Here is a 26,066-nt window from a genome sequence, read left to right on the forward strand (position 1 = left end):
GCCTCGAATTTGGACTTCAGTCTCAAATATTGCACCAAAAATATGAATCAATCAAATGTTGGTATAACATCTGGCTCAACTGCGACATAGAAATGAATTCTGCCTTTTGGGAAGCCCTGCAAAGCAACCCGAAATCCTACTATGCGAAGTACCTAAAATCTTCCTTGACAAGCACTGAGATGACATCTGTTTTGCAAAAGAAATTACCAGCGTCAGCATTCAAGCAGCTTGCAAAAAAAGCAGCCAATACGCACTCGTTGATCGAAGATGAATTGACATTAAGACGCCGTGCGCATGCCTGGATGATAATACAATCCTATAAAAGATCAGTGCCAGCTGCTTATTTAGGTCTCGCTTTCCCTCCGCACTTAAAATTAAAGTATTTGAAGCTACATATGGGAAAATTGCCAACAAACGCCGACCAGCCAGGCTTGAGGTCTCCAGGCCCGAAGGATTGCAACCTATGTGGCGCTGCAGTGCAAGACATGATCCACCTGATTTGCATTTGCCCAAAGCTAGAGCATGATCGTCGGAGTTTACTTAGGGAAAAGTTCAATGCAAAAGGCATTTCCACATGCCGCACAGCGATATTAAATGTGCGGGACTCAGAGGATCCTCAATTCGTCTGTCGAATTATTAAATATGTTATCGACTTTGAAAACTTACCTAAAAGTCAATTCGAACCTGAATTTTTGAACTCTGATATTGCGAACTACTTTGGCTGATTTATAATCTGTTATCTAAACTACTCTGCACAAGTTATTAATTCACATAGGAAAACCCCTGTAGCTGTGTTTTTATCTTTTCTACTAATGGCAGTTTTATAATCTGTATTTTATGTATATAGTGTGTAAAGGAAAGTGGTTTTATTACTTGGTATATTGTAACGGTTTTCATTAACTATACAATAAAAAATGTTCACTTAATCATTACGTATATATTTTCAGTATATTTAAGCATTTCATAGAAAGGTGGGGGGATCGTTGGTTGTAGGTATAGACAGAAGGCTATAGGGGGCAACAAGTTTTTTCTGTATTAGTTTTTCTTAACATAGTCCTCACTGCTTCTGCTGTAAATCCATCACTTGCACAGACTAGGTCTGAGCGCTTCACGAGAGAGTGTGCAGGGGTGGCATCGGCGGGGGCTCAGGGCTGAGTGGGGGGGAGAGGGTGCGAACAGGGGAGGGAGAGGGGAGGGTGGCAAGGGGGGAAAACTAAAAAATGAGATAATTTGGTGCTTTGTAGAATTTTTTGTTTCTTGTTCGGTCTGGGTAATAGCCCAGTTAAGGCCTGGATACAAATGTTTCAGAAAAGCGAAGGTGGTAACCTAGATCAACAAAATGTTGAACATTAGAATCTGTACAGTTAATGTGGGCTAGCTGATTGACTGGAGGAAGCGTCAAAGGCCGGCTCATTTTGTTAAATATAATGGAATTGATGTATTGTGCCTTCAAGAAACCCACCTACCATGGGTAAAAAGGAACCTGATGTATATTAGAGGTTTTGAGCTGGTGGCATGTTCATCGAAAACGTCGTCAATCAGGGGAGTCGCAATTTTAGCAAGATCATCCCTAGGGGGGGGCCAAGCGGTCTAAAGCTGATTGTCTGGGGAGATGGGCAATAGTTGAGCTCTACATAGGTTACACACTGTGTGTTGTCTATGTTTCAAATCAAGACGATCCAGAGGTCTATAATATCTTGGAAGGAGAGCTAGCCAGCCGGCCCACCCCGACTATAGTCTGTGGAGATCTAAATATCTCTGTCGATTGGTATAATCAATCCATATATGTAGGACGGAAACCTAGAGTGTTCCGGGCATTAAATGCTCTCATCAGCTCACATGGGCTGAAGGATGTTTGGGGGTTAAAGAGCCGCATAACTCCGGGTTTACATATTTTTCGAATCCTTTCCATAAATACACCAAGTTACACTACCTTTTAATCTCTGCTTCAGAAATAAAGAAGGTTGCCATAAAGAAACTCCCGAAAGTAATCTCGGACCATAATCCGCTGATTCTGTCCTATAAATTGGATAAGGTAGAAAGGAAAAAAACTAGTTGGACTTTTGAAAGGAGGCTATTAGCAGATAACAGATTCGTAGAACATCTCAGGAAATGGACAGGGGAATTTTTTGATGCAAACCGGTACAGTACATCGCGAAATGGCGTATGGGAGGCATTTAAAGCGGCCTTAAGGGGAGAATCCATAAGTTGCTCTGCAAGGTTAAGGAGAGAGGACAGGCGAGAAGTAAAGAGACTCATGGGGAAACTAGCGGAAGCAGAAGAGCAGCATAATAATGATATTGGACACGCGTTGGATGGTATTGAGAGCCAAAGAAAATTGATGATTATTAAAGCAGAGCTACAGAAGATGATAACGAAGAAGGCAATCAGTGAATATCAAACTTCGAAGTCAAAGCCCTACGAAACGGGGAGCCGGCAGGTAGAGCTTTGGCGTTAGGACTTAGACAGGAAAAAGTTAAGAATATAATCTCTAGTATACATGAGGATGGCAAAGAGTATACTGAGCCAAAGGAAATACTACAGGTTTTTAAGAATTTTTATCAAACACTGTATGATGAGGAGGGCTGCTATAGCCGCCAGAGTGAGGAGAGTGGTGATGAAGGCCCACTATTGGATGAACAGGGTAGAGAAGAGTTGGACAGAGATTTGTCTAGGAGCGAGATCACAGCCGCATTACAGGAGTTAGCATCAGGCAAAGCAGCAGGTCGCGACGGAATTCCCTTGGAGGTGCACAAAAGCATTGAAACCAAGATCGTCCCATTGCTGTTGGACCTCTTCAATGGTATATTGTGTTCAGGTATAATTCCAGATTCCTGGAAGGAAACTAACATAATTGTTTTTCATAGGAAAGGGAAACCAAAGGAAAACCCAGGGTCATATCGCCCAATCTCGCTTATCAATGCTGATACAAAGCTGTCTTCTAAAATGTGGGCTTAAAGATTGGGCAGGATCATTGGCGGTTTGTTCAAGGGAGAGGTACGACAGGCCATACGAGATGAGCAATAGCGCTGTTCGATGCCCATGGTGCCGCGGGGGGGGGAGATGGCCATGATCCTCCTCGACGCGGAGAAAGCTTTTGACCGCATGGTCTGGGATTATCTTTGGGGTATTCTGGTTGGGAGAGGCTGTGGTTGTAAAGCTATGAGAGCTCTTAAAGCAATGTATAAAGACCCGGTATCCTGAGTTTTAGTAATGGGAGAGGGCTCTGATAAGATAGTAATTAAGAGGGGGATGCGTCAAGGGTGCCCCTGCTCCCCAATTCTTTTTTTCATTATACATTGATCCCCTGATCCAGAAGATCTTAGGCTGTCCACAGATCAGCCCAGTGGTGCTCAATGGATATGTAAACAAACTGCTAGCCTATGCCGACGATCTGGCGGTAATAACCACGGATCCTCACCAGGCAATGCCAATATTGGCCCATTTGGTGAAGGACTTTGGTAGCCGGTCAGGGTACTTACTAAACGAAGGGAAAACACAAATCATCTGTACAAAAAATATCATTAAGGCAGATGCTAGATTTGTGGACTCGGCTGTATATCTCGGGGTGAGAGTTAACACCTCAGTCGATAAGATTGTCGCAGTCAACTATCTGCCACTCTGCAATTAAAACGGTAGAAGCCGATTTGAAAAGAATAGACGTGTAACATCTCTCTTTCATAGGGCCCCTGGCCCCCGCCGACGCCAGACAACCAGACGGACCTACGACGCCGCCACGCTCCTCGCACTCAACAACGGCCGGTACCCCGCCTGCTACCAAGCCACCCCGAAACGCACCCACGGACCCTGCGCCTGCCAAGTCTGCCGATTCACCTGCCTCCGGACCTGCACCACACCCGCCAAACCAATCACCAGCAGCAACCACCTCAAGTGCATCCTGCTCAACACCCTCTCCATCCACAGACACGCCGTGGAACTCTGGAACCTGCTCGACAAAACATCACCAGACGTCGCCTTCCTCACGGAAACATGGATGAACGCCTCCTCAGCGCCCGACATCGCCATCGCCATCCTGGACGGATACAAGATCACCCGGAGGGACCGCGTCAACTAGACTGGAGGATGCATCGCCATCGTACACAAGAACACCATCTGCATCAAGACTAACTCCGACCACACACTCACCGCCACCGAACACCTCCACTTCCAGATACACACCGACCCCAAGACAACCCTCAGAGGCACCCTTACCTACAAACCCCCGGGACCACGCACACAATTCAGCAAAAACATCGCAGACTTCATAAGCCCGCACGCCCTCGCCTCCTCTGACTACATCCTCCTAGGGGACCTCAACTTCCACCTGGAGAACAACAACGACAGCAACACCACTACCCTGCTGGACAACCTCGCCAACCTAGGACTCAAGCAACTGGTGAACTCTCCCACCCACTACGCCGGCCACACGCTTGACCCAATCTTCTCCTCCAGCAAATACATCTCCTTCAGCCACTCCACCGGACTTCACTGGACTGACCACAGCTGCGTCCACTTCAGCTTCAGAAGGACCATGACCCACCACCACCCGCAACAGGCCCCTCCCAGGAGCTGGAACAAGATCACCGCCGACCAGCTCACTACCTCCCTCAGCCAGAACCCGCCCGCCAGCACAACGGACCCCAACGAAGCAGCCAGCAACCTCACACAGTGGATCACCAACTGCACAGACGACCTCGTACCACTGAAGACCCCTTCCAGCAGACCCCGCAGCAAGAAAGCTTCTTGGTTCACTGACGAACTTAAGAATTCCAAGAAGAACTGCTGCACCCTCGAGAAAGCCTGGCGCAACAACCAGACCACAGACAACATGACTGCCCTCAAGCACGCCACCCGCAAACACCAGCAGCTGATCTGCACCACCAAGAAGACAGCATTCAAAGAATGACTGAACAACAACGCCCACAATAGCAAGGAACTCTTCAGCATCGTCAAAGAGCTCTCCAAACCCAGTGCCGGAAACAACGACATCACTCCCTCGCAAGACCTCTGCGACTCACTCGCCTCGTTCTTCCACAGCAATATCGCCGACATACACAACAGCTTCGGCACACAGGCAACGCACCCAACCTCCAAACCAACATCCCCCACCACCACTCTCTGCGCCTGGACCCCGGTCAGCACCGAAGACACCACCCGCACGATGAACACCATCCACTCCGAATCCCCAACCGACCCCTGCCCCCACCATGTCTTCAACAAGGTCGACTCCATCATCGCACCCCATCTCCGGGACATCATCAACGCCTCCTTCAACACCGCCACCTTCCCGGAGAGCTGAAGGCACGCCGAGCTCAGCGCCCTCCTGAAGAAACCAACAGCGGTCCCCACCGACCTCAAAAACATCCGCCCCATCTCGCTCCTCCCTTTTCCCGCCAAAGTCATTGAGAAGACCGTCAACAGACAGCTTGCCGCCTTCCTCGAGACAAACGAATCCCTCGACCACTTGCAGTCCGGTTTCCGAGCCAAAGCACAGCACCAAGATCGCCCTCATCGCAGCCACTGACGACATCAGATCCCTGCTCGACAACGGGGAAACAGCTGCCCTCATCCTCCTGGACCTCTCCGCAGCATTCGACACTGTCTGTCACCGCACCCTAGTGCAGCGCCTCAGCAACATCGAATCCAAGACAGGGCACTGGAGTGGATCATCTCGTTCCTCACCGGAAGAACCCAGAGAGTCCGCCTCCCCCCATTCAGATCCAAGGCCACCGAAGTCATCTGCAGCGTACCACAAGGATCATCACTCAGCCCAACCCTCTTCAACGTCTACATGAGTTCCCTCGCAGCCATCGCACGCCAACACAACCTCAAAATCATCTCCTACGCCGATGACACCCAGCTGATCCTCTCCCTCACCAACGACCCCGCCACCGTCAGAACCAGCCTACACGAAGGGATGAAAGATGTCGCCGAGTGGATGAAGAACAGCCGCCTGAAACTGAACTCAGACAAAACGGAAGTCCTCATCCTGGGACCATCGCCCTCCGCCTGGGATGACTCCTGGTGGGCCCCTGCCCTGGGCACCACTCCCAAGCCAACGGACCACGCACGTAACCTGGGTTTCATCCTGGACTCCTCCCTCTCGATGACCAGACAAGTCAACGCCATCTCATCATCGTGCTTCAACACCCTGCGCATGCTCCGTAAGATCTTCCGGTGGATCCCCACCAAAACCAGGAAGACGGTCATCCAGGCACTCGTCACCAGCCAACTGGACTACGGAAACACCCTCTACACCGGAACCACAGCCAAACTTCAGAAAAGACTCCAACGCATCCAGAACGCCTCCACACGAATCATCCTGGACATCCCCCGACACAGCCACATCTCCGGCCACCTGAGAGACCTACAGTGGCTCCCCGTCAGCAAGAGGATCACGTTCAGACTCCTCACCCACACACACAAGGCCCTCCACGACCTGGGCCCCAAGTACCTCAACAACCACCTGACCTTCTACACTCCCACCCGCCAGCTACGATCAACCAGCCTCGCCCTCGCCGCCGTTCCACGCATCCTCAGAGCCACCACCGGAGGAAGATCCTTCTCCTACCTGGCAGCCAAGACATGGAACTCCCTCCCCATCCACCTCCGGCTAACCCAGGACCATCTCTCCTTCAGGAAGAAACTCAAGACCTGGCTTTTAGAGCAGTAAAGTACCCCTCTCCCCCAGCACCTTGAGACCCCTCCGGGTGAGTAGCGCGCTTTATAAATGTCATGATTGGTTGATTGATTGAGGGTAAATGTTTTAAAAATGACAATGTTTCCCAAAGTTTTGTATTTGTTTCGGGCTATACCACTTTTTTTAGAGGAGAAAGTAATCAAAATTTTGGAATCAATTTTTATAAGGTTTATCTGGCAGTATGGTAAGGTTAGGCGCTCCACTAATTTTATGTCACTCCCACAGGAAAGGGGTGGGTTGGCCATGCCAAATCTTATGCTTTATCACTGGACCTGCCTCTTGACACAAATGACTATCCTTTTTCAAACAGATTTAAGCCCAGCTATTGGTAATGGAGACAATCAGTGTCCCCCTTCCATTTATGAGCTTTTATTGGGGAGAAAGGCTATTGGTCTATTGATGTGTGAAGCTGACCGTAGGTACTATAAGAGGGCCCGGTATAAGATCTTGGAAGGGGCGTGGGGGATTTGGAAGGCGACCCGAAAGTTTCTGAATATTTCAAAAATAAACCCATACCTTCATTTGTGGAACTCTAGCCTTTTTCCCCAATTTGGTACGGATAGGAACTGTCTGTTCTGGAAGGAGCATGGAGTGAAGGTTTTAGGGGACATTATGGTAGGAGGTGGAATCCTTGGGTTTAAAGCAATTCAGCAGAAGTATGGCATTCCTCCTAATCATTGGTTCTTGTATGGTCAGATGGTACGAACCCTGTTGGCGTTTAGGCCCAGGATTTTTCTGATGTCAGGTATTTCAATGATCGAATATTTAGTAAAAGGGGGCAAGAAGATCAGAATAGTATATAATTAAATTCTGTTGGGAATTCAAGATGACCTGGAGAAATCTGAATCAGCACTGGCGTCGAAGCTGGGATACCCAGATGTTGATTTGGATCTAGCCCTACTTCTGAATAAGAAATTATTTGGGTCCTCAAACCTGAGGGCACAGCATTATAAAATATTGTTTACCCTCCATCATACCCTGGCGAAGCTGTTTGTTTGGGGGGTTAGGGAGGATGATAGGTGCCCGAGATGTAATGTTGGCCCTGCAGATCTATTACATATGTTCTACCATTGTGATACGCTAGTCCCAATTCGTAAGGAGATTATGAAATTCTGGGAGGGGCTGCTAGATTATAAAATCAATCTATCCCCTACCTTGATGCTATTAGGCACGGATGATAAGCTGAAGTTGGGAAAATATGCAGAAGCCTTGGTTTTTATCTCGGTGGCGGTACTTCGGATCCTAATCTCCACGGGTTGGAAAGATACTACTGCTCCCTCTCTCCAAATGTGGCTCGCCAGATTATTGGGCATGCATAATATAGAGTCGTGTCTATATGAACAAAAGGGTAAAAAAACTCGGGAAATGGGCAGAAGTATATGGGCACCACTTTAAAAGTGGAGGAATTCAAGACTTAAATAGAATGTTATATCACCGAATGCCAAATGCTCATATTAATTGTTGGAATAAAAAAAAAAATGTGAACTTCTCAGGATAATGTGCTGCATGGGTAAGTACTTATAAGGTACCAAAAGCGAGACCTATTGGCTATGCCAATGCTTGTTCTTGCGCACAGTGACAAGAAGAAAGTAGATCTTTTTGGTATGTGTATTTTTTGCACTCCTTAGGTCATTATGAAAAAGTTAGATATTTTTAAATGTTTCTACACATTCCAAATCTGAATCCAGGCCATACTTTCATGCAGACCGCGGCAGCAGTAGCAGAGCTCTCTGCACCGAAGGCCAAGAGGAGGCAGACGCCTCACATCCAACGCCATTCCCGCGCTCCCCCACTTGGTCGTTGTGCGGGTGCCTTGGAGGGTTTTGCGCGGTCTCGGCTTTAGCCCCTATTTTGACCCGGCTCTTGCCCCCAGCTTTCTTCGGCGCTGGCCGGCCGGCCGAACAGGGAGCACCAGCATCACCACGACGGTTGCGAGCACCGGAGTTGAGTGAGCCCGACTCACCAGAGCACGGCTGAGCCCGAATTGGAGACAAAGCGAGGGAACAGGGCTTCATCGTCGCAGGCTGACTCAGCTGAACCAGTGGCGGCACGTGGATGGACTGCAGAACAAGGAGAGTAGGCGGACTGCAGGCAGCGGTTGCGGTGAGTGTGCGAGCACTAGGCAGTTAGGGGAGATGCCGTAACCGCCTAGTGAGCCCTGCTCGCCTGCCTTGTATCATCCTCTTCATCCTTTTCGACTTTCATCCCTGCTCGCATCCTCCCACCAGCTACACTGAATAACCTGTCACCAGCTTCTTGCCCTCCGCCCCCTAATTCCACCCGAGGGGGGGGGGGGGGGGAGTCACCCACACAGCAGGGGGAGAAGTGCACACAAGCATGCCCATGTCCAGAGGCATGACCAAGACATAAGACCAAGACGTAAGACATAAGGCAAATCGCAGGCTTTAAAAGGGGGCATTCAAACTGCAGCCCGTGACTAAAGATCAAAGATCAACCAAAGACCAACGAAAGGAGTCCCAGCAATTTTGCAATCCTAACACTTCCGTAGTGCAAGTGCAGGACAAAGCCACGTAGGCTCAAAAGGCTCATAAGGGACCCGAACCAGCAGCACGGGAAGTTCAAGTCCAGCGCCACTTCATCCAATAAATGCAAATAAAAGCAAATGGGTTAAAAAAAAGGGTAGACATCAGCTGATCCTGGAGGAAACCTCTACCATCCACTCCCTAATAAAAGGGCAACTAGGTCAATGAGGAGCAAATCATTAACAGACTGTCCCAATGGAATACAGTAAGACACCGAACAAGGGGGGTCGATACAACACTTCTTCAGGAAAAATGACTCACAATGCACCGCCCGCCGCACCATCCAGGATGCGCCCCCTTACCCTCTAAGCTGGGCCCAGGACAGCAGCCTCACAAAACTGAGCAGTCATTCACCCATAAATGAGGGGCAGAACTTCCTGGTCAGCAAGTCCTGTGACACAGCCTCAATTACAAAATGCCCCCACTATCGTTACAAAGGCACAAATCCATCAAACTAACGACCATAGCCTAGTCACTCAGAAAGACCACAGTGACTTCAATAGAGATTACAGACCCAAAGTTCACGAGTCCTCGGTCCAACCCAGCCACCTTGAGCATAATGTCTCCCTTGGCGGGGGAACTCACAGCCTCGTTTTCTCTACAATTTAGGCCAAAAGATCAAAAGAACCGACAAACTAACTCCGAACCCTCTGTGGACACCAACTCCACTGTCAGCACCCCATGGGCCTCTAATCAAAAAGCAGTCCATTATGACAGGGACATCAGGGCCGACGTGGAACCGGAGAAAAGACCCATAACTGAGGCAAACAGCGACACCAATAAAGCCCTCTTATGGCAATCAACTAAGATGAAAGTACAAATCGTTCTCCTTCAGGCAATCACAGGCCGCCTGGCTAATGTAGGATCCAGGGTAGAGGTCCAAGACAGCAGGCTCTCCCAGTTCTTGGCCTCCAACCCGGGGGACTGCTCGTGTTGCTGTTCAATTTTGATGGAGAAAGGGGCCTCCCTTCCCGAGGTGCTAGTAGAAATGGTGGAGATCGCCAACGGTCGCAGGGAGGCATTGACTCCCAGTAATACAGGCAGCAGGGTGTTGCCCAACACCCATCTCCCGGAGACTATACGGACAGCAGGGGCCCCACCGGGACATAAGGAAAAAACTGAACAGGCCAACGACGCGGCACACACAGCCAAGAACCCCGCCAGCTCCCACATATCAGCCAAAGACCCACAAAGCTCCACCAGAGGGGGTAGAGGGGGCAGCGTCACCCCCACATCAGACTTGCAGGAACACTCTTCAAGTATAGCGGCTACATATGGAGCTAACCGATCAAGGAGAGCAAAAAAGAAGCTGAAGAAGGAATTGAAAAAGACAAAGATAAAAGGGAAACATCTCCAGCTACTGAACATCGACCATCCTCCCCAACAAGGTGCCTCCAAAGTCACTCCAACTTACCCAATTATTATATTAAAAAACTGGGGGAGAAAGGACCCCCAGGGGCCTCGGTTTATGGGAAACCAGCCAACGCACACACCACCAGCCATCATCTCCAGTGGTATCGGCCAAAAGCCATCTGCAAGGCCAAAGCAGCACACAGGCAACAAGATCAAACTCTGTAGTTCCTGAAACACTCCCTCAGTTAGAATCGATAACAGCCTCATCGGGGTCGGATGCCCCAAACACACCACAGCCACATGCTAGGCCTCAGTCTGGCTCCAGGAACAAGCAAGGACACAGCAATTGGCCCCAAGCAGGACCAGTCATAACCAGCCAAGCAAGCATGAACACAGGAACAGCCCTAGCTGAGTCAGCCTTGGGAAGGGGAAAAGCGGCCCAACCATAGGGTGCAACAGCAGTGGCCCACGAGGTACTCTGAAATTTTTTAGTACAGGACAGCACGACATCCTGAACAGGAATAACATTCTACGCCTCTTCAAACATCTGGCCAACCTCGAAAAGATCCAAACGGGGGAGGTAGAATGGGTTGAATTTCGGAGCATGATGGGGATACACATGGCGACCCAACAGTGGTAGGCTTGAAGAACGAAGATACACAACAAGCTATCAAGCACACAACTTACCGAGTAGGGCATAGATGTCCAGCTGCTGCCACATACGAAATATCCACATGTCTTAGCATCAATCAATGGTGGCAAGTCTCCCTGGTCAGTCCTGCACGGGACATACAGCGTAGGCTCCCGGGGCGGTAGTCAGTTGGGCCCCAGGAACTCAATGGCAATCAGGATCTTATGCAGAAACAACCATTGCGACATTCGCATAGCTTCCCCCACCCCCAGCTACACTGTATTGACAGGAAGGATGCCGCAATACTCCTAACAGCTGAGAACATCAGCCCGGCAGGGGAGGGGCAGGGAGAGGAGTTTGCACAAGCACCAATTAACCATAATTTCTTAGAACTTAGCAGGCATTGACAAAATCAATGGAAATGATAACCTGAAGCAGTTCCTGGAAACCAGGGACATACTCTGCTTCCAAAAGGCATGGGCGTTGTCCCGCATGCCACTGGCCGGGTTCCATGAGCATTTTGCCCCAGCATAAAAAGGAACCTCTTCGGCAGACCAGCAAGTGAACTCTCAGTTCTTATTAAAAACACGATTGCGCCGTCGAAGCCACAGACATTAATCTGAACTCACCAGGGCTGCAAGCTCTATAGATTGGAGGCCAGAACTCACATCCAGTGCGCCTGTTGATAATAAACTGTTATATGAATCCCATGAAAACCACAAGGAAAAATCAGCTGGGGATACTGACACGGAAAATAGATCACCTACTATTCAAGCATCCATCACATCAGGTCATCCTGTATACTTTCCAGGATTCCTCAAGGATCAACTATATCATGGGCAGCGAAGGGTTGGCATGAAGAACGATGGAGCGCCAGGGCCCAACAGGATTCCAGCACCGGTCTTCAAAACAGCCTCCAATTTTTGGGCAGCAACCCTAACTGCGCTCTATAACCACACCTTTGTGACAGCTACAAGCCTAGATTCTTGGAAAGACTCAATATTGGTACCCATTTTCAAAAAGGGGATCGACTCAAGCCAGCAAACTACAGGACGATAGCCCTGCTTGACCTGGAAGCAAAGGCATATGCTTACCTACTAGTGAAGGATCAGGAGAAGTGGGCAGAAGAGAAAAGAATCATACCCTTCTACCAGACTGGTTTTAGGTTACAGTCATCAACCTTGGACAACCTGCTGGCACTCACTTATTTATCATCTCAGGCAACCTTAAAGAATCATCACCCACTTTTCCGATGTTTTGTTGACTACAGTACAGCCTTCGATAAAGTGGTCCACAAACAATTATGGTGGAAGTTAGAAAACTGGGGCATTCCACCAAACCTGCTGAAGGAAATCAGATCACTCTATGAAGGCACTTTGGTGCAGGTTAAAACCAGTGGTCACACAGTGTCTCTTAAAATACACACAGAGAATGAGTTGGAGCAAGGATGTGTGCTGGCCCCCATCCTTTTCAATCTATATACATCAGACTTGGGGGAGGCCCTAAAAGGAGCAAGTTTAGTAGCTCCCAGACAAGGAAGCGCGAGGCTGTCGGTGCTACAATACGCAGACAATACAGCTATACTGGATCACACAAGTGTGGGGCTACAAAGAGCACTAAATGCGTTAAATTGTTTCAATAACACCAACAACTTGACAGTCAACCAAGGAAAGACCAAGGTGGTCTTTTTTGGGACATATTATCGGAAGAAGATCACACAATGGTTAATGGGAAATGTGCAAATTAAAACGGTGGATTCATATAATTATTTAGGAGTTTGGCTGATGGAGCGTGCCAAGGAGTAGGCCCACCTGAAATAACTGAGCTCCAAGGCCAGCAAGGTCACACTCTTATTAAAACAATTAAGCCACCACCTGATCAGCCTGTCTACTGGTCCAATATTAACTGTCCTGAAAGCGAAACTATTACCACCAGGCCTTCCCCGGGCTACTGTGTGCCTCCCTTAACTCAACCAAGTAAAGGCATACAAATCTGTGCTCCATATTCCAAGATCAGCTAGGAACGCAAAGCTAAGACTAGAGTTAGGCTTAGCAAGGTCTAATCTGACAAGCCAGGGGGAGAATATTAAGTTATATTTAGGGATACGTAGGGCCCAGCTCACTCCCTGAAACATCATCTGAGAATAATCTTTGAGGGGTCAGGCACAGCCTGGCAGATCAGCCTAGAAAAAGCGCTTAAAACATTGAAGATCAAGGAAGATAGCATACCACTGCCGGACATCCCTCTGAATGCTTAGAAAAGCAAGTTCACAAAATCTCCATTGATCTGGACATTAAATCTCTTTGTTCAAGCGCCCACCTCTGAACAACTCCTACAAAGCAGGCAAAGCACAACCTTACCTAAGTAAGGCTCTCACTCCACTGGCCCGAAGCAAAATCCTTTACATGAGGCTAACCATATTTGGAATTGCTGACTTTAACCCTGCACAGGCCCGTAAGGGGGAATCCACAAACTGCAGACTATGCCTCTATATGCCGGAATCCTGGCTGCATCTCCTATGCTGCTGCCCGCATATTAACAACGACCGCTGGTGAATCCTGCATCCAATCTGCATCACGAATGGATTAGAGTCCTACAGTGAAGCGTCAGCCTTGTATCTATCCACCACCGACACAACGACACTAGCAAGGCTGGCAAAATTCATCCACCAAATCAGGATTGCCCTAAAAGCTGCTAATGAAAGCAATAAAACTCTGGTGAAGGGTACCGCAAATCTGGCGGAAATAAGCTTAGCGGCCTCAAACATCCCTAAGGGCCAATAGGAATGCAAGAGGCATTGTCCACAATTCTGTCCAGCTTTGTACCTAGCGAGGCTCAAAGGGGACTTCATGAAAGCGCCACGCAGGGCCAAACAGCACTGACTATAAACTCCAGGGAGGGACGTATGTTTTGGCACAGGGGTGGGGCGCTCAACTTTATGTAAGATAAACAGAAGATTTTAGTATCATTGTTTTAGTTTTTTATTCGCTGATTGTTTGTGCTGTAATGATTTTAATTAATTGAACAGTTAATAAATACATACATACATACATATTTCAAAGTACTGTCACTGTTTTTTGTGTAAAAAAACACTGCCCTATATTAACCAGCTTTTGATTTTTTGCAACAGATAGTAATTTTGCTCTAGAGATTGAATTGTTTCTTCATGTTTGCAAACAGGCGCTCTCTTTTATGCACCAGCGATGTAAGTGGTTTTGGGAAACATGATAGTAAGACCATGTATTATATGGGATAATGTACTCCCTTCCGTATATGATGATAATATTGCAAGTCACCTCGGAGTTCCATATCCATTTAAAGGAACTTGACTTTTGGCCTCATTCCTCTACTTGGTCAGGGAACTCCTCAGCGACCTGCAATATTCCCATAATGTATGCCAGGAGGGATACTTTATCCCATATATTATATGCTGTGCTTCAGTGTAGCATAACTTTAAGCAAACAATATGACATTGTATGTGAAATGTTCTGTTAAATGTTTGCGTATGAGAACAGATGGTAGTAATGGTAGCACCATGATAAGCAAATATATGGCATTTCTTTATCGTCTTGGATGATGCAATAACTTTAACCACATCCCGTGTGCAAAGGAACTTTAAGCATATACCTGTGTAAAGAAAGATGGGCTAGATAAAGGTTTTTCTACAGTGATCAAAGTGCTCTTGAATCTCCACATGGATAAAGTCCTGCAGGAATGAAGTTGCAAGAACATGGTATGCCAGCAACTTTGGTGATTGAGCGACTCTGATCCCACTGACCATAAGTTAGGATCTGTGAGCAAGGACACGAGTGGCTTTCATTTACACAATAGGGTGCTCATATGTAGGCTCTACAGGTGAGGCCTAGTCTAGTTCCTGTCTAGGTCAAGAGGTGCTCACTTAAAGAACAGGGTATCAATCATACAGCCGAAAATTGTTAATTTCTTTGCTTATGTGTTTTTCTTCTATAGGCAAAATTGTATGGCAAAGCCTCCAGTTGTCATGTCATGAGTGCTGAGAATCTTCTCTAGTTTGAGGATCAGCAGCCAGAACCTGTTAAAACAGCAGCATACAAATTACAATCCACTGCATAAGTGTCCTCAAATACGTCATGAGAAGTGAGCGATAAGATAGAAGTATTAGCAAAGAGCATATCAACTAAGGAACCTTTCTTCTATTACAAAAACCTATCTATGCTCAGGGGCCTCCAGGCTGGTAGAAGAACAAACAAAAGGGGCGTGGCTTGGATGCCGCGCAAGATGGCCGGCTAGGTACGGAGCTCCGCCGCATCGATCACCTCACAGCGTGTTTTCCCGATGTAAACGGGACCGCTACTGTCGCCGGATTTTGCCTGCGGAACATTAGCGGAATCAGCGGAGCAGCTTTTCAGCGCTTGTGGAGCCGTTTTCCCCCCTCTCCGCGATGATTTCCCTGCCCCTCACGGAGCCGCCATTTTGAAGCTCTTCCGAGCCTCGGAACCTCTGCTGCCAGGCGCTGCCACTACACGACGTGTCACTGGACACCAACGACCTTTAAGACGCCGACTTCACTTCAGGGGTGAGAATTACATATATTGTGCAAGACTCTTTTACTGCATTTTTTCTCTCCTCTTCCACATTAGAGGACACGACCAAATACGCAGTTTTTTATGGCGTTTCACCCCTGACAGCTGGGTTTCTCACACCCTAACATGCTCAACGCTCTGAAATACTTCTTCTCCTAATTTTCTTCCTGATGGCGCTATGACAACAACTTTCTCTGAGACTTTCTGCTCATTTCTCCTGCGCCTCAGCTACTTCAGGATGCCCCTCCATATGCTCCCATTCTAGTCATCCTTCTTTTTGTACTCACTACCTATTTCACTCTAATTCCCTGACGCTTTCTCAAATTAGTTACATCTTGGTGCCTCACCTTATCTTTGGAGATATTTCTGAACATTTCACACGCACCTTTAGTTGTCTCTCAGGGAATTGAGACTACTTTGTGGCACGATCATTCCTTTCTATGGTCAGATTACGCAAACCTCAATTTGTCTTCACACCATCGGGGAGTACTTCAGGGGCTTCTTCATCTGGTACAAATAGAGCCACTTCATCTACGAAAATGACGTCTCAAAAATCATCATTGGCTCATGCCATCACTAGTAAGTCCTCCCCACCTGCTCCAACGGGCAAACGCCTTAAGCAAAATTCTCCTACGCCAGAAGACAATCCTTCAAATTCTTCTACTGACCAAATTCTAGAGGAACTACGCGCGCTGCGCCCATTTATTGAAAAAACGAGTACAGATATGCAGCTTTTAAAGGATAAATGGGAAAATATGGATGCCCGTCTTTCTACTGTTGAACAGCACCTTCCTGAAGTTCAGTCCAATACACAACGTATAGACACTTTAGAAAAAACGGTCCTCTCACTGCAAAAACATACAGAAGATTTGGAAAATCGCAATAGGAGGAATAACCTCCGTATTTACAATTTGCCGGAAAATCTTGAGGGGGATAATCCAGTGTCTTTCTTCACCACTTTCTTGCCGAAACTTCTGGACCTACCACCCTCCACCTCCATTAGTATACAAAGAGCCCATAGACTAGGTGCCAGAACGGGCTCCTCCTCAAAACCTCGTGGAGTCATCATCTTATTTCTGAAATACACAGATCTTCTATTGATTCTCTCAGCTGCGAGGAGTAAAAAACAAGTGTCTTGGCAGGGTCAACGAGTATATCTATCTCAGGATGTCTCTAATGTCACTGCCTCCAGACGTAAAGAATTTCTGGCTATGCGTCCTTCTCTGCGCTCCCTGGGAGCAAGATATGGCTTGTTTCACCCTTGCACTCTTAGAGTCACCTATCGAGACAAGACTTGGTCATTTCAGGATCCTGGAGAATTAAGGAACTTTCTTCTTCTACACAGTGAAGAAGGGATGGACGCCTCCTCTTCTGCTTCGAACAGTGGCTGAAATTGGACGTTTATTGTCTACATGTTTGTTCTTCTAATGGCTTGTCTTTGACTTCATGTATTCTCCTTGCTTCTCATCTCAGTTCTCACACTCTCTTTTCGTGTATCTTTTCTCTTTTATCTTTCCCTGGCATTTCCTATATATATCTCTACTTTCTTTTTCTACTTTCTGCGCCTGTGCTTTTGCGTCACATGTTCTGTATGTTAACAATTTTATCCTTTTTTCTCCCCAGACGGATATGTATCGGATACTCCTTTCAACATTTTGTCCCATTCCATGTTCCTTTTGTGCGGTCTCGATGTGGTTTTCCTCCTGATCCTGGTCCGTACGTCTTGTAAAGCATCACCACCTCCCCACCTTCCCTATGTGTATATTTCCCCTTTCAGGTATGTTTAATACAGTCATCCTTTTGGATTTGTACTGTCTTCTATGCATTCTCTCTTTCCTTCCTTCTTCCTTCCCCAATGATCTTCTTTCCCTGTTCCCACCCCTCTCCCCCTCCCTTTTCCTTTTTCTTCTTCCTTTTCTACCTGTTCTTCCTTCTTCCTTTTTGAAGAGTTTTATGGTTAATATTTTTCTACAGTTTGAATTACTACATGTACAGTATGCTCTTGCAATTCTCGATTTAGATCAGTTTAATAAGCTTTCACCTTCAAAGTTGTTTCATGGAATGTGAAAGGATTTAACCACCCTATCAAAAGGCAAAGAGTACTTTCCCACCTTTCCTCTTACAATCCAGATATTGTCCTTATTCAAGAAACCCACCTATCTGATATTGAATCTTTAAAGCTAAAGCGATTGTGGGTTGGAAATGTTTTATTTTCTCCTGCTTCTCAAAAAAAGAATGGGGTGGCCATTTTGATTCATAAACGACTCCAGTGTAAAGTAGTTCTAGAAGAAAAGGATGACGAGGGGCGCTGGGTTTTAGCTAAACTAATAATTAACGATATCCCACTTACGATATTCAATGTTTATGGTCCTACATGTTTTGACTCCTCTTTTTGGCCCTCCGTTACAGCAAAATGTATTCAATATAAAGATAATGCTTTTCTATTAGGTGGAGATTGTAACCAGATCATTGACCCATTTTTAGACCGTAGATCCTCTGTTCGTTTTTCTCCTCACAAACCACATAAGCAATTCCTTGACACTATCACCCAAACTCATCTTGTAGACTCATGGAGACTCACTCACCCAGATGTTATGGATCTCTCCTTTTTCTCTCCTCCTCATGCTTCTTTCTCCCGCTTAGACTATATTTTTCTATCTTCATCTCTTTCTCAACACCTTATATCTTCTTCTATTGAACCGATTGTTATCTCTGACCATGCTCCTATTATTACTGTTTTTGACCTTCTTCCTCCTACTCCTAAATCTTCTCGCTGGCGCTTCAACCCCTCTCTTCTTACTGATCCTCTTTTTTCCTCCTCTTTTCGTTCTTTTGCTTCTGAATTTTTTCATCTTAACTCTACACCTGATACCCCCCCTCATATTCTTTGGGATTCCTTCAAGGCCACAGCCCGAGGTTTTATTATTGACTTTGTCTCTAAAAAGAAGAAAACATTCCTTCAAAAACGTAAAGTCACCCTCGCACATATTAAATCGCTGGAACATCAATTCTATACTTCCTCTGCTAAGATTATGTCTCCTGAATTACTTAAAGCTAAGATTGCCTTTAACAAGCTTACCACAGACTCTGCTTCCTCTTTTCTCCTCCGGAGCAGCGCGCGATATTATGGAGGTCGCAATAAATCAGGTAAATTATTAGCTAACTATTTAAAATCCCGTAAAGAACGAACTAATATTGATTCTATTTATTCCCCCTCTAATGCTCTTCTTCATACCGATGCAGAAATTTTGGAACAATTCCACTCTTTTTATGAGACTTTATATACTCCGGAAAACCCTCCCACCCCAGAGCTTATTCAATCTTACTTTGACAACATACCCCAACCAGATACTTCCCACCTTAATATTTCGGCCGTTGATTCTGATCTTACTATTTCGGAACTATCCTCTGCTCTATCCTCCCTCACTAAGGGGAAAACTCCAGGACCTGACGGCTTCCCAGTTGAATTTTACCTACACTTTTCAGACCTCCTCTTACCCAAACTTCTATTTCTCTTTCAGTCTTTTTGTTCTACTGGATCAGCCCAAGGCTCCTTTCAAGACGCTACCATATGCCTTATCCCTAAAGATGGTAGAGATCCTAAGTTCTGTAAAAATTACCGACCTATATCTCTAGTTAATGTTGACTATAAAATTTTTGCGAAATTATTAGCTCTTCGCCTTGACCCGCTCCTACCACATCTTATAGGGAAAGAACAATGTGGCTTTGTTAAAGGCCGTTTAACATCGGACAATTCTAGACTCTTCCTTAATGTTTTAAGTAAAGCCCCTTCCCTATCAATTCCCCTTGCAGCCATTTCAGTAGACGCTGAGAAAGCCTTTGACCGGGTTGACTGGTCCTTTCTCATGGCCTCCTTAAAATGGCACGGCTTCAATCCCAAATTTATATCTTATATTTCTTTGATATATTCTATGCCCAAAGCCTCTGTTCTCGTTAATGGCCAACTCACTTCCCCATTCACACTCCAACGTGGAGTTCGTCAGGGCTGTCCCTTATCACCTCTTTTATTTATTTTGGCGCTTGAACCCTTCCTTACTTCCATATGAAATAATCCATCCATCTCTGGCTTCCCGTATGGTAAACACCATCTTAAATTGTCTGCATACGCTGACGATATCCTTTTATTTATTTCAGACCCGACTACCTCAGTCCCCGCTTTATTAAACGAATTTCAGAAATTCTCCTTGGTCTCAGGTTACAAAATAAATTCTGACAAAACAGAGATCCTTCCTTTAACCAAATTTTGTCTCCCCCACTTTTTCACAGCCACTGGCTTTGCTTGGAATTCTACAAAAATTAAATATCTCGGTGTTCTTTTTTCTAGCTCTATTTCTTCTTCAATTCAACTCAACATGAATGCAGTCATCTCTAGAATAGACTCATTACTCACCTCTTGGAATCCACTATTTCTTTCCTGGTGGGGCCGTCTTGACTCCATCAGAATGATGATTGCCCCTATTCTGATTTACTTATTATCCATGCTCCCACTTCGTATTCCAACCTCATATTTCCGTCGCATTGATTCTGTGTTGTCCAAATTTCTTTGGAAGCAGAAAAAAGCCCGCATATCGCTTTTCAACTTACGTAAATCTAAACTTAATGGTGGTACCAACTTTCCAGACTTTCGCCTCTATCATAAGTCCTTTTCCCTTCGACAAGCTTCCCGCTGGTTATCTCAGGAACCCTCCCCTGTTTCTCCCCTCTGGCTTTCTGTTGAACAGGAATTACTGCTTCCATACTCCTTCCAAGAGGTAATTCGCTTTACCTCTAAAGCCCCATGCCTTAATCCCCTTTTATTCAAGCATACTTCTACTCTTCTACGCCCTTTAGTTTCACCTACCTCAGTGTCGCAAGAATCCTTCCTACTATTGCCTATATGGTACAATTCACTTCTATTAATTAACAACAGACCTATTGCATGGCCCTCATGGAGAGCGAAAGGCATCATTTGGGTACATCATCTTTTTGATGGGTCATCCCCTTGCTCATTTCCTAAATTTCGTACTCAATTCCATTGCCCTCCTTCTTTTGCAAAGAAATTCCCTATCCTTATGGAAACCATTCTCGATCGTTATTACTCTCTCCCCTCTGAAGACCTATCAGCCTCGTCTTCCTCTCTACTCACTGTCCTTTCTACAACTCCTAAAGCTTCCATCATTTACCGGTACTTCTCAGCCCCCAACCCAGATCGTCTCAAATCAAAATTGGAATTGGCTTGGGAAACGGATTTACATTCTTCATGGCCGACTTCTCTTTGGGACAAAATATGGGCCCGATCCTTGAAGATTTCCCGTACTGCCTCTCTCACTCAATCCCTATTCTTCTTTTACCACAGACTATACCTTTCTCCTCTTTCTATCTCTCGCTTTCAACCCGATTCTGTATCTACTTGTTGGACCTGCAATGCTCCCTCTGCAGATCTTTTGCACCTCTTCTTTTTCTGTCCTTCAACTCGTATTTTCTGGTCTCAGATTTTCTCTCGCCTTTCTCGTATTTTTAACATCTTTATTCAATTCTCCATTTCTTTTGTATTTCTTGGTAGCCTTTCAGAAGATTTAGATCTCCCCCCACATTCTCACGGTCTTTTTGATCTTATGCTGGCTCTTGCATTACAACATATCGTCTCTAATTGGAAATCTTTGAAAAAATTGTCTCTAAATTGTTGGTGGAATCTAGTATGTCAATCACACAGACTTGATGTTGCCTTTGCTTCCTCCTGCAAACCTTCCCGAAATGTTGAACTTTACTGGCTACCTCTTACTCTATACCTCGATCGTTCTGCCAAAAAGAGTTACTCTCCACTTTCTTCGGATAATTTCAAGCCCCCCTGAACACATGTACTCTTGCCTGCAGTTTTTATGATATTTTTCAGTCTTAATATTGTAATCATTTAGCTTTATATTGATCTCCTTTACTACATATTTTTCATTCAAGCAATTACTGAATATGATGGTTTTTACTGTACTTTTTGATTGACATTTAATGTATTTTCTATTTTTACTTATCCATCTTCTATGATAAATACCATGTTTTCTCTCCCTCTCTCCCCCCTTCCCCCCTCCTCCCTTCCCAATAATTCAAAATGCTTTGTTTTTCATTGTGATGTTGGCTGCTTCTATTTACTTTATCCCATCGTATACCTTTTTTCTCATATTTTGCTGATGTCACCTTATTGTAATACCTATTCTTCTCTAATAAAGCTTTCAAACTCAAAAAAAGAAGAACAAACAAAAATCCCTTGCCCTTCATCATTTATGTAGGATATGCATACATCTAATCAGTGCTTAGTTTGTAAAATATTAAGTGCCAGGGCTCTCACCAGGAGGCCACTGCAGCTTGCATCACCCATCGCTCTTGTCATCACTGCCAAAACAACTTCTAACCATCTCTCTTGCTTGTAAATGCAACTGGTCAGATTATTCCAGGTCCCAAAAGCTAAAGGAATAGCTGGGGAGGCAGGTGTTGGCAATTTTAATTTATATTGTAGTCCTAAACTATTATTGTTCTGCTCATAACTAAATTAGGTGAGCAGCACCAACATGTGGTGGACTGTTCTAAGTATGGTGTTGACAATTAGGTGCCGGTGCTTCGCTCCAGAAACCAATTAAGTACTGGTGCTGAGCACCAGAAAGCGCCGTCTCAAATTAAACACTGCATCTAATGTGCACTGGGACGATTCCTTTTTGGGCTGCCACTTAAAAAAACTTTGTTGGTAAAGCAAATGTAATAACTAGCCCTTGAAGAACGGCTGTAGACGGATGCACTGTGAAATTATGTTTAATATGGTCAGATAAGAATAGAGCTTAAATGAGTGAAAACGCAGATTTTACCCCCAGAATTTCCCATTCATTTTTGTTTTCCATAATATCTGCTTCTCACGATGGGATCATGGCTCTCATTCCATCCTTTTCATCACAGTGGGTCTGGTGACTCGGATGACTAAGGCATCTGTGCCAGAGAGGTTTTTGACCTCATGGTAACAGGCTTGAATCCCAGTAATTTCATTCAACCTTTCATCTTTCTGAGGTCAGTAAAGGGAGTGCTGCTGAGCTAAGTAACCCTAAAAATCAGTATTTTAGCACCCAGAGGCAGAAGGGTTAACTTGTACATTGCAAATGTGTTTGTAATCTTAACAATCTTTTTGAAGGCCTTTTTTAAATACCAAAAACAGAGATGGCTTGCAAAGATGAATCCCCATCTTACCTTATCATAGGACCTTGACGGATCCATTAGTGCTCCTCTGAAACCAATATTAATGTGCAAAATATAGCGATGGTAGGGGATCAGGAGCTGAAGGAAGACAGATAGATACTAGTTATTAGATACATAGGTACAGAAGGGGCTTCAAACTGATCTTGTATTATCACTACCTCAGTACTACTGTAGCATCTATTTGTACACTCTGATGCTATTTGTTTTCTAAGACGACCAATATTGAGTCTTTCATATATCAATTGCCCTATTTTTAAGTGGCTATTCACCAATATCAGCTCCATATCCACATATTTATGGTTTGGTTGGATACCTTAGAGCAGGAGATTTCTTCAAGCCATCATCTTTCTGCTCTTTGGTTTAGACCTACACAAGCCCTTGTTGTCATCCTTCTTCGCATAGTTATGCATCACCGAAGGTCCATCATTGAACTAAAGCCACCATATTGTATTGTCTTATTATCATTTTTTAATCTGTTTTTTCTATATGTTTTTCAATTTTATTTTTAAGCTGACTACTGTTTTGATATCTCTGTTTTTTTTTAACTCACTGATAATATTGTACAAGATTGATGGACCTATAGCTATAGGGCAGATAGTATTCACCTGTTGTTTGATGTATTGTATTTTTTTTAACATAATCTTATTGATTTTGTAATACTGGACAACGCATAAAGAAATAATTACCAATGGCAATAGCAGCTGCAACTTACAAATGCCAATAATGAAAAAACAAACAGTACATTCACATAAAAGAAAACTGTATAGCTGCACAGAAGTTAAAGATAAACAAAGAGATAAACAAAGAGCCGATCCATACAGAACCTAGGCAACGCAGGATAGGCACAAAATACATAATATCAGTGTTTCATGTATTGTATAAATATTCAACTTGTCAATTGTGTTGTTTTTATTGCAATGTGACATTAGTGAGTATGTTTATTCAAAAAGTAAAACAGTCACATGTTGTAAGTCAGTTTGTATCGATAAAAATATTTTTTTAATGATATTTGCCAGGCAGTCAGTTCTCTCTTAGTGTGTGGTAATAATGATTCCACACATTTAGATAGATTATTGATTGTTTAGGAATTTTTCTCGAACAATTGCTGGTTGTCAGTACTCCAGGAATCTCAGTCATTCATGATGTCTTTGATGTATTGTACCAAACGTTGTTTGGGCTGCATGAACACCTTAATGGTATGCTCCATCTGTACAGAGAGCCAATTTAATGAGCTTGGTATTAACATTGTCTCTTTGCACAATCTGATTAATCTTTCTTACCTTAAACAGAGGATGAGCCATCGGGAGGTTCCTCAATGTAGAAATGCAGAACACCTCTGCAATGAAGTGCGTGCGCAGTAAGTGGAAAATAAGTGGGTGACAACTTAAATCGGCATTCCTCACCCACATCTTGGCAAGCAACCAGTCCCATTCATTATCACTCGGCAGGAAGATGGGATTCTCTGGACCCGGATTCTGAGTTATCTGCAGAGTGAGATGCAGAAAGGACAAGTTACTAGACTATAGTAGGGACTGAGCAAGCAGCTGCTCTTAGAACGTAACTCAACAGCTCAGCACATTAGACTTAGATGATGTTTGGATGATGTTTGCTGTAGCAGAATGTCAAAAACATTGCATGGTTTATAATATTTCACATTCTATAATTCTCACAAATACCACTGGAAGAAAATGGCAGAGTTAACAAATATTCTGACCCTAATGTGATACATGAATGCTAAACCCACAGCAATGTGGGATAAAGTCTCTGGAACGCTGTTAGCTCTCACCAAAAGAACAGCTAAAAGTAGGCAACTTTAAAGTCACATATGGGGGGCGTGGCTTGGACGGCAATGTGGACGGGAGCCTAAGACCTGCACCTCCACCACCCCGAGGCAAATAACGGCGACGGAAACCAGCGAAACGAGCACTACCTGACCACAAACACACAGATGTGGTGTCCGAACTGTCAGGGCGCAAGGAGACAACAAAGGAATCAACAAGCGAGCGACACAAGGCGAGAAAAATAAGGATAAAGGTACAGAAGACAAAACAAGGAGGGGCTGAACAAGATGGCGGCGCTCTGATAACGGCACCAAGAGGGAAGGAGTGAGGAATCAGACGGGCCAACGGGAGACAGAGGTGAGGCGAGTGCGGGAATCGGAGCAGCGCCGAGCCCCCGGGCACGCGATCGCATCAGGCCCAGGGTTCAAGTAAGGCCGCTTTAGAACCTAACGCACGCCCGTAAACAGAGCAAACGAAACCAAATGCACCTAAGCAGGGGGCAGCCATCATGAATGAGGGAACGCCCAGCCGCGCCCAAACAGGAGACACGGTTCCCGAGTGCGCAGCTGAGGAGAAGTCCCCAAATAAAAGGGAAGGCACGGCAGGGCAAACTGGTGCCACCCTACACCACGCACCGCCACAAAGAACCAGAGACGAGAAGCAGACGACAAACAGATAAAGAGTGAAACCGAAAGCGCAACATAGGGGGCAGCCATCTTGGCAGAGAGAACGTACAGCCACAAAGAGCCCCAAAACAAAGAAAGCAGTCCAGCAGACTCCTGCAGAAGGAGAACAACCCCTGCCAAACTAAATCGATGCCCAGAAGAACACAGGGGCAGGCAAGTGCGAACGACCGAAACAAACAACACGCACAATAGAGACTCACACACGATATAGCAAGCAGGGGGCAGCTAGGAGGGAAGCAAAACACCGCCAAGACCAAACGAAACCGGAAGCACAACATAGGGGGCATCCAGCGTGGCAGAGAGAACGCACAGCCACGAAGAGCCCCAAAAACAAAGAGAGCAGGCCGGCACACCGCCAGGGCTAAAACGAAGCCCAGAAAGACCACAGGGGCAGTGATCAGTGGTGTCAACAAACAGGGCAGCGGAACCAATGTGAAGACGGCCAGAAGATCGAGATTGAAGCTCACCATCTAACAGGGAGCAGCCAGAAGGAAAGGTTGGGGCACAAAGGAGGGGCCAACACCACTCTAGCCCACCGAAGAGTATACAACTGAATTGCGACCCATGGGGGTAAGTA

General features: G+C 45.6%; 1 protein-coding gene across 1 annotated transcript in view; it reads right to left on the minus strand.

Moving 5' to 3' along the window:
• The window catches only part of LOC147678098 (hydroperoxide isomerase ALOXE3-like), a 319,605-nt gene that overhangs the window by 107,199 nt on the left and 186,340 nt on the right, over nucleotides 1-26,066 (minus strand). The window contains exons 8-9 of the mRNA XM_086945959.1: nucleotides 24,303-24,506; nucleotides 23,014-23,100 (exon numbers count right to left, since the gene is read on the minus strand). Coding sequence (XP_086802085.1) covers nucleotides 23,014-23,100; nucleotides 24,303-24,506 — 291 coding nt within the window. The remainder of the gene's footprint in view (nucleotides 1-23,013; nucleotides 23,101-24,302; nucleotides 24,507-26,066) is intronic.

The sequence above is a fragment of the Lissotriton vulgaris genome, chromosome 12 (genome assembly GCF_964263255.1).
Source record: "Lissotriton vulgaris chromosome 12, aLisVul1.2, whole genome shotgun sequence".
Taxonomy (NCBI): Eukaryota; Metazoa; Chordata; class Amphibia; order Caudata; family Salamandridae; genus Lissotriton; species Lissotriton vulgaris.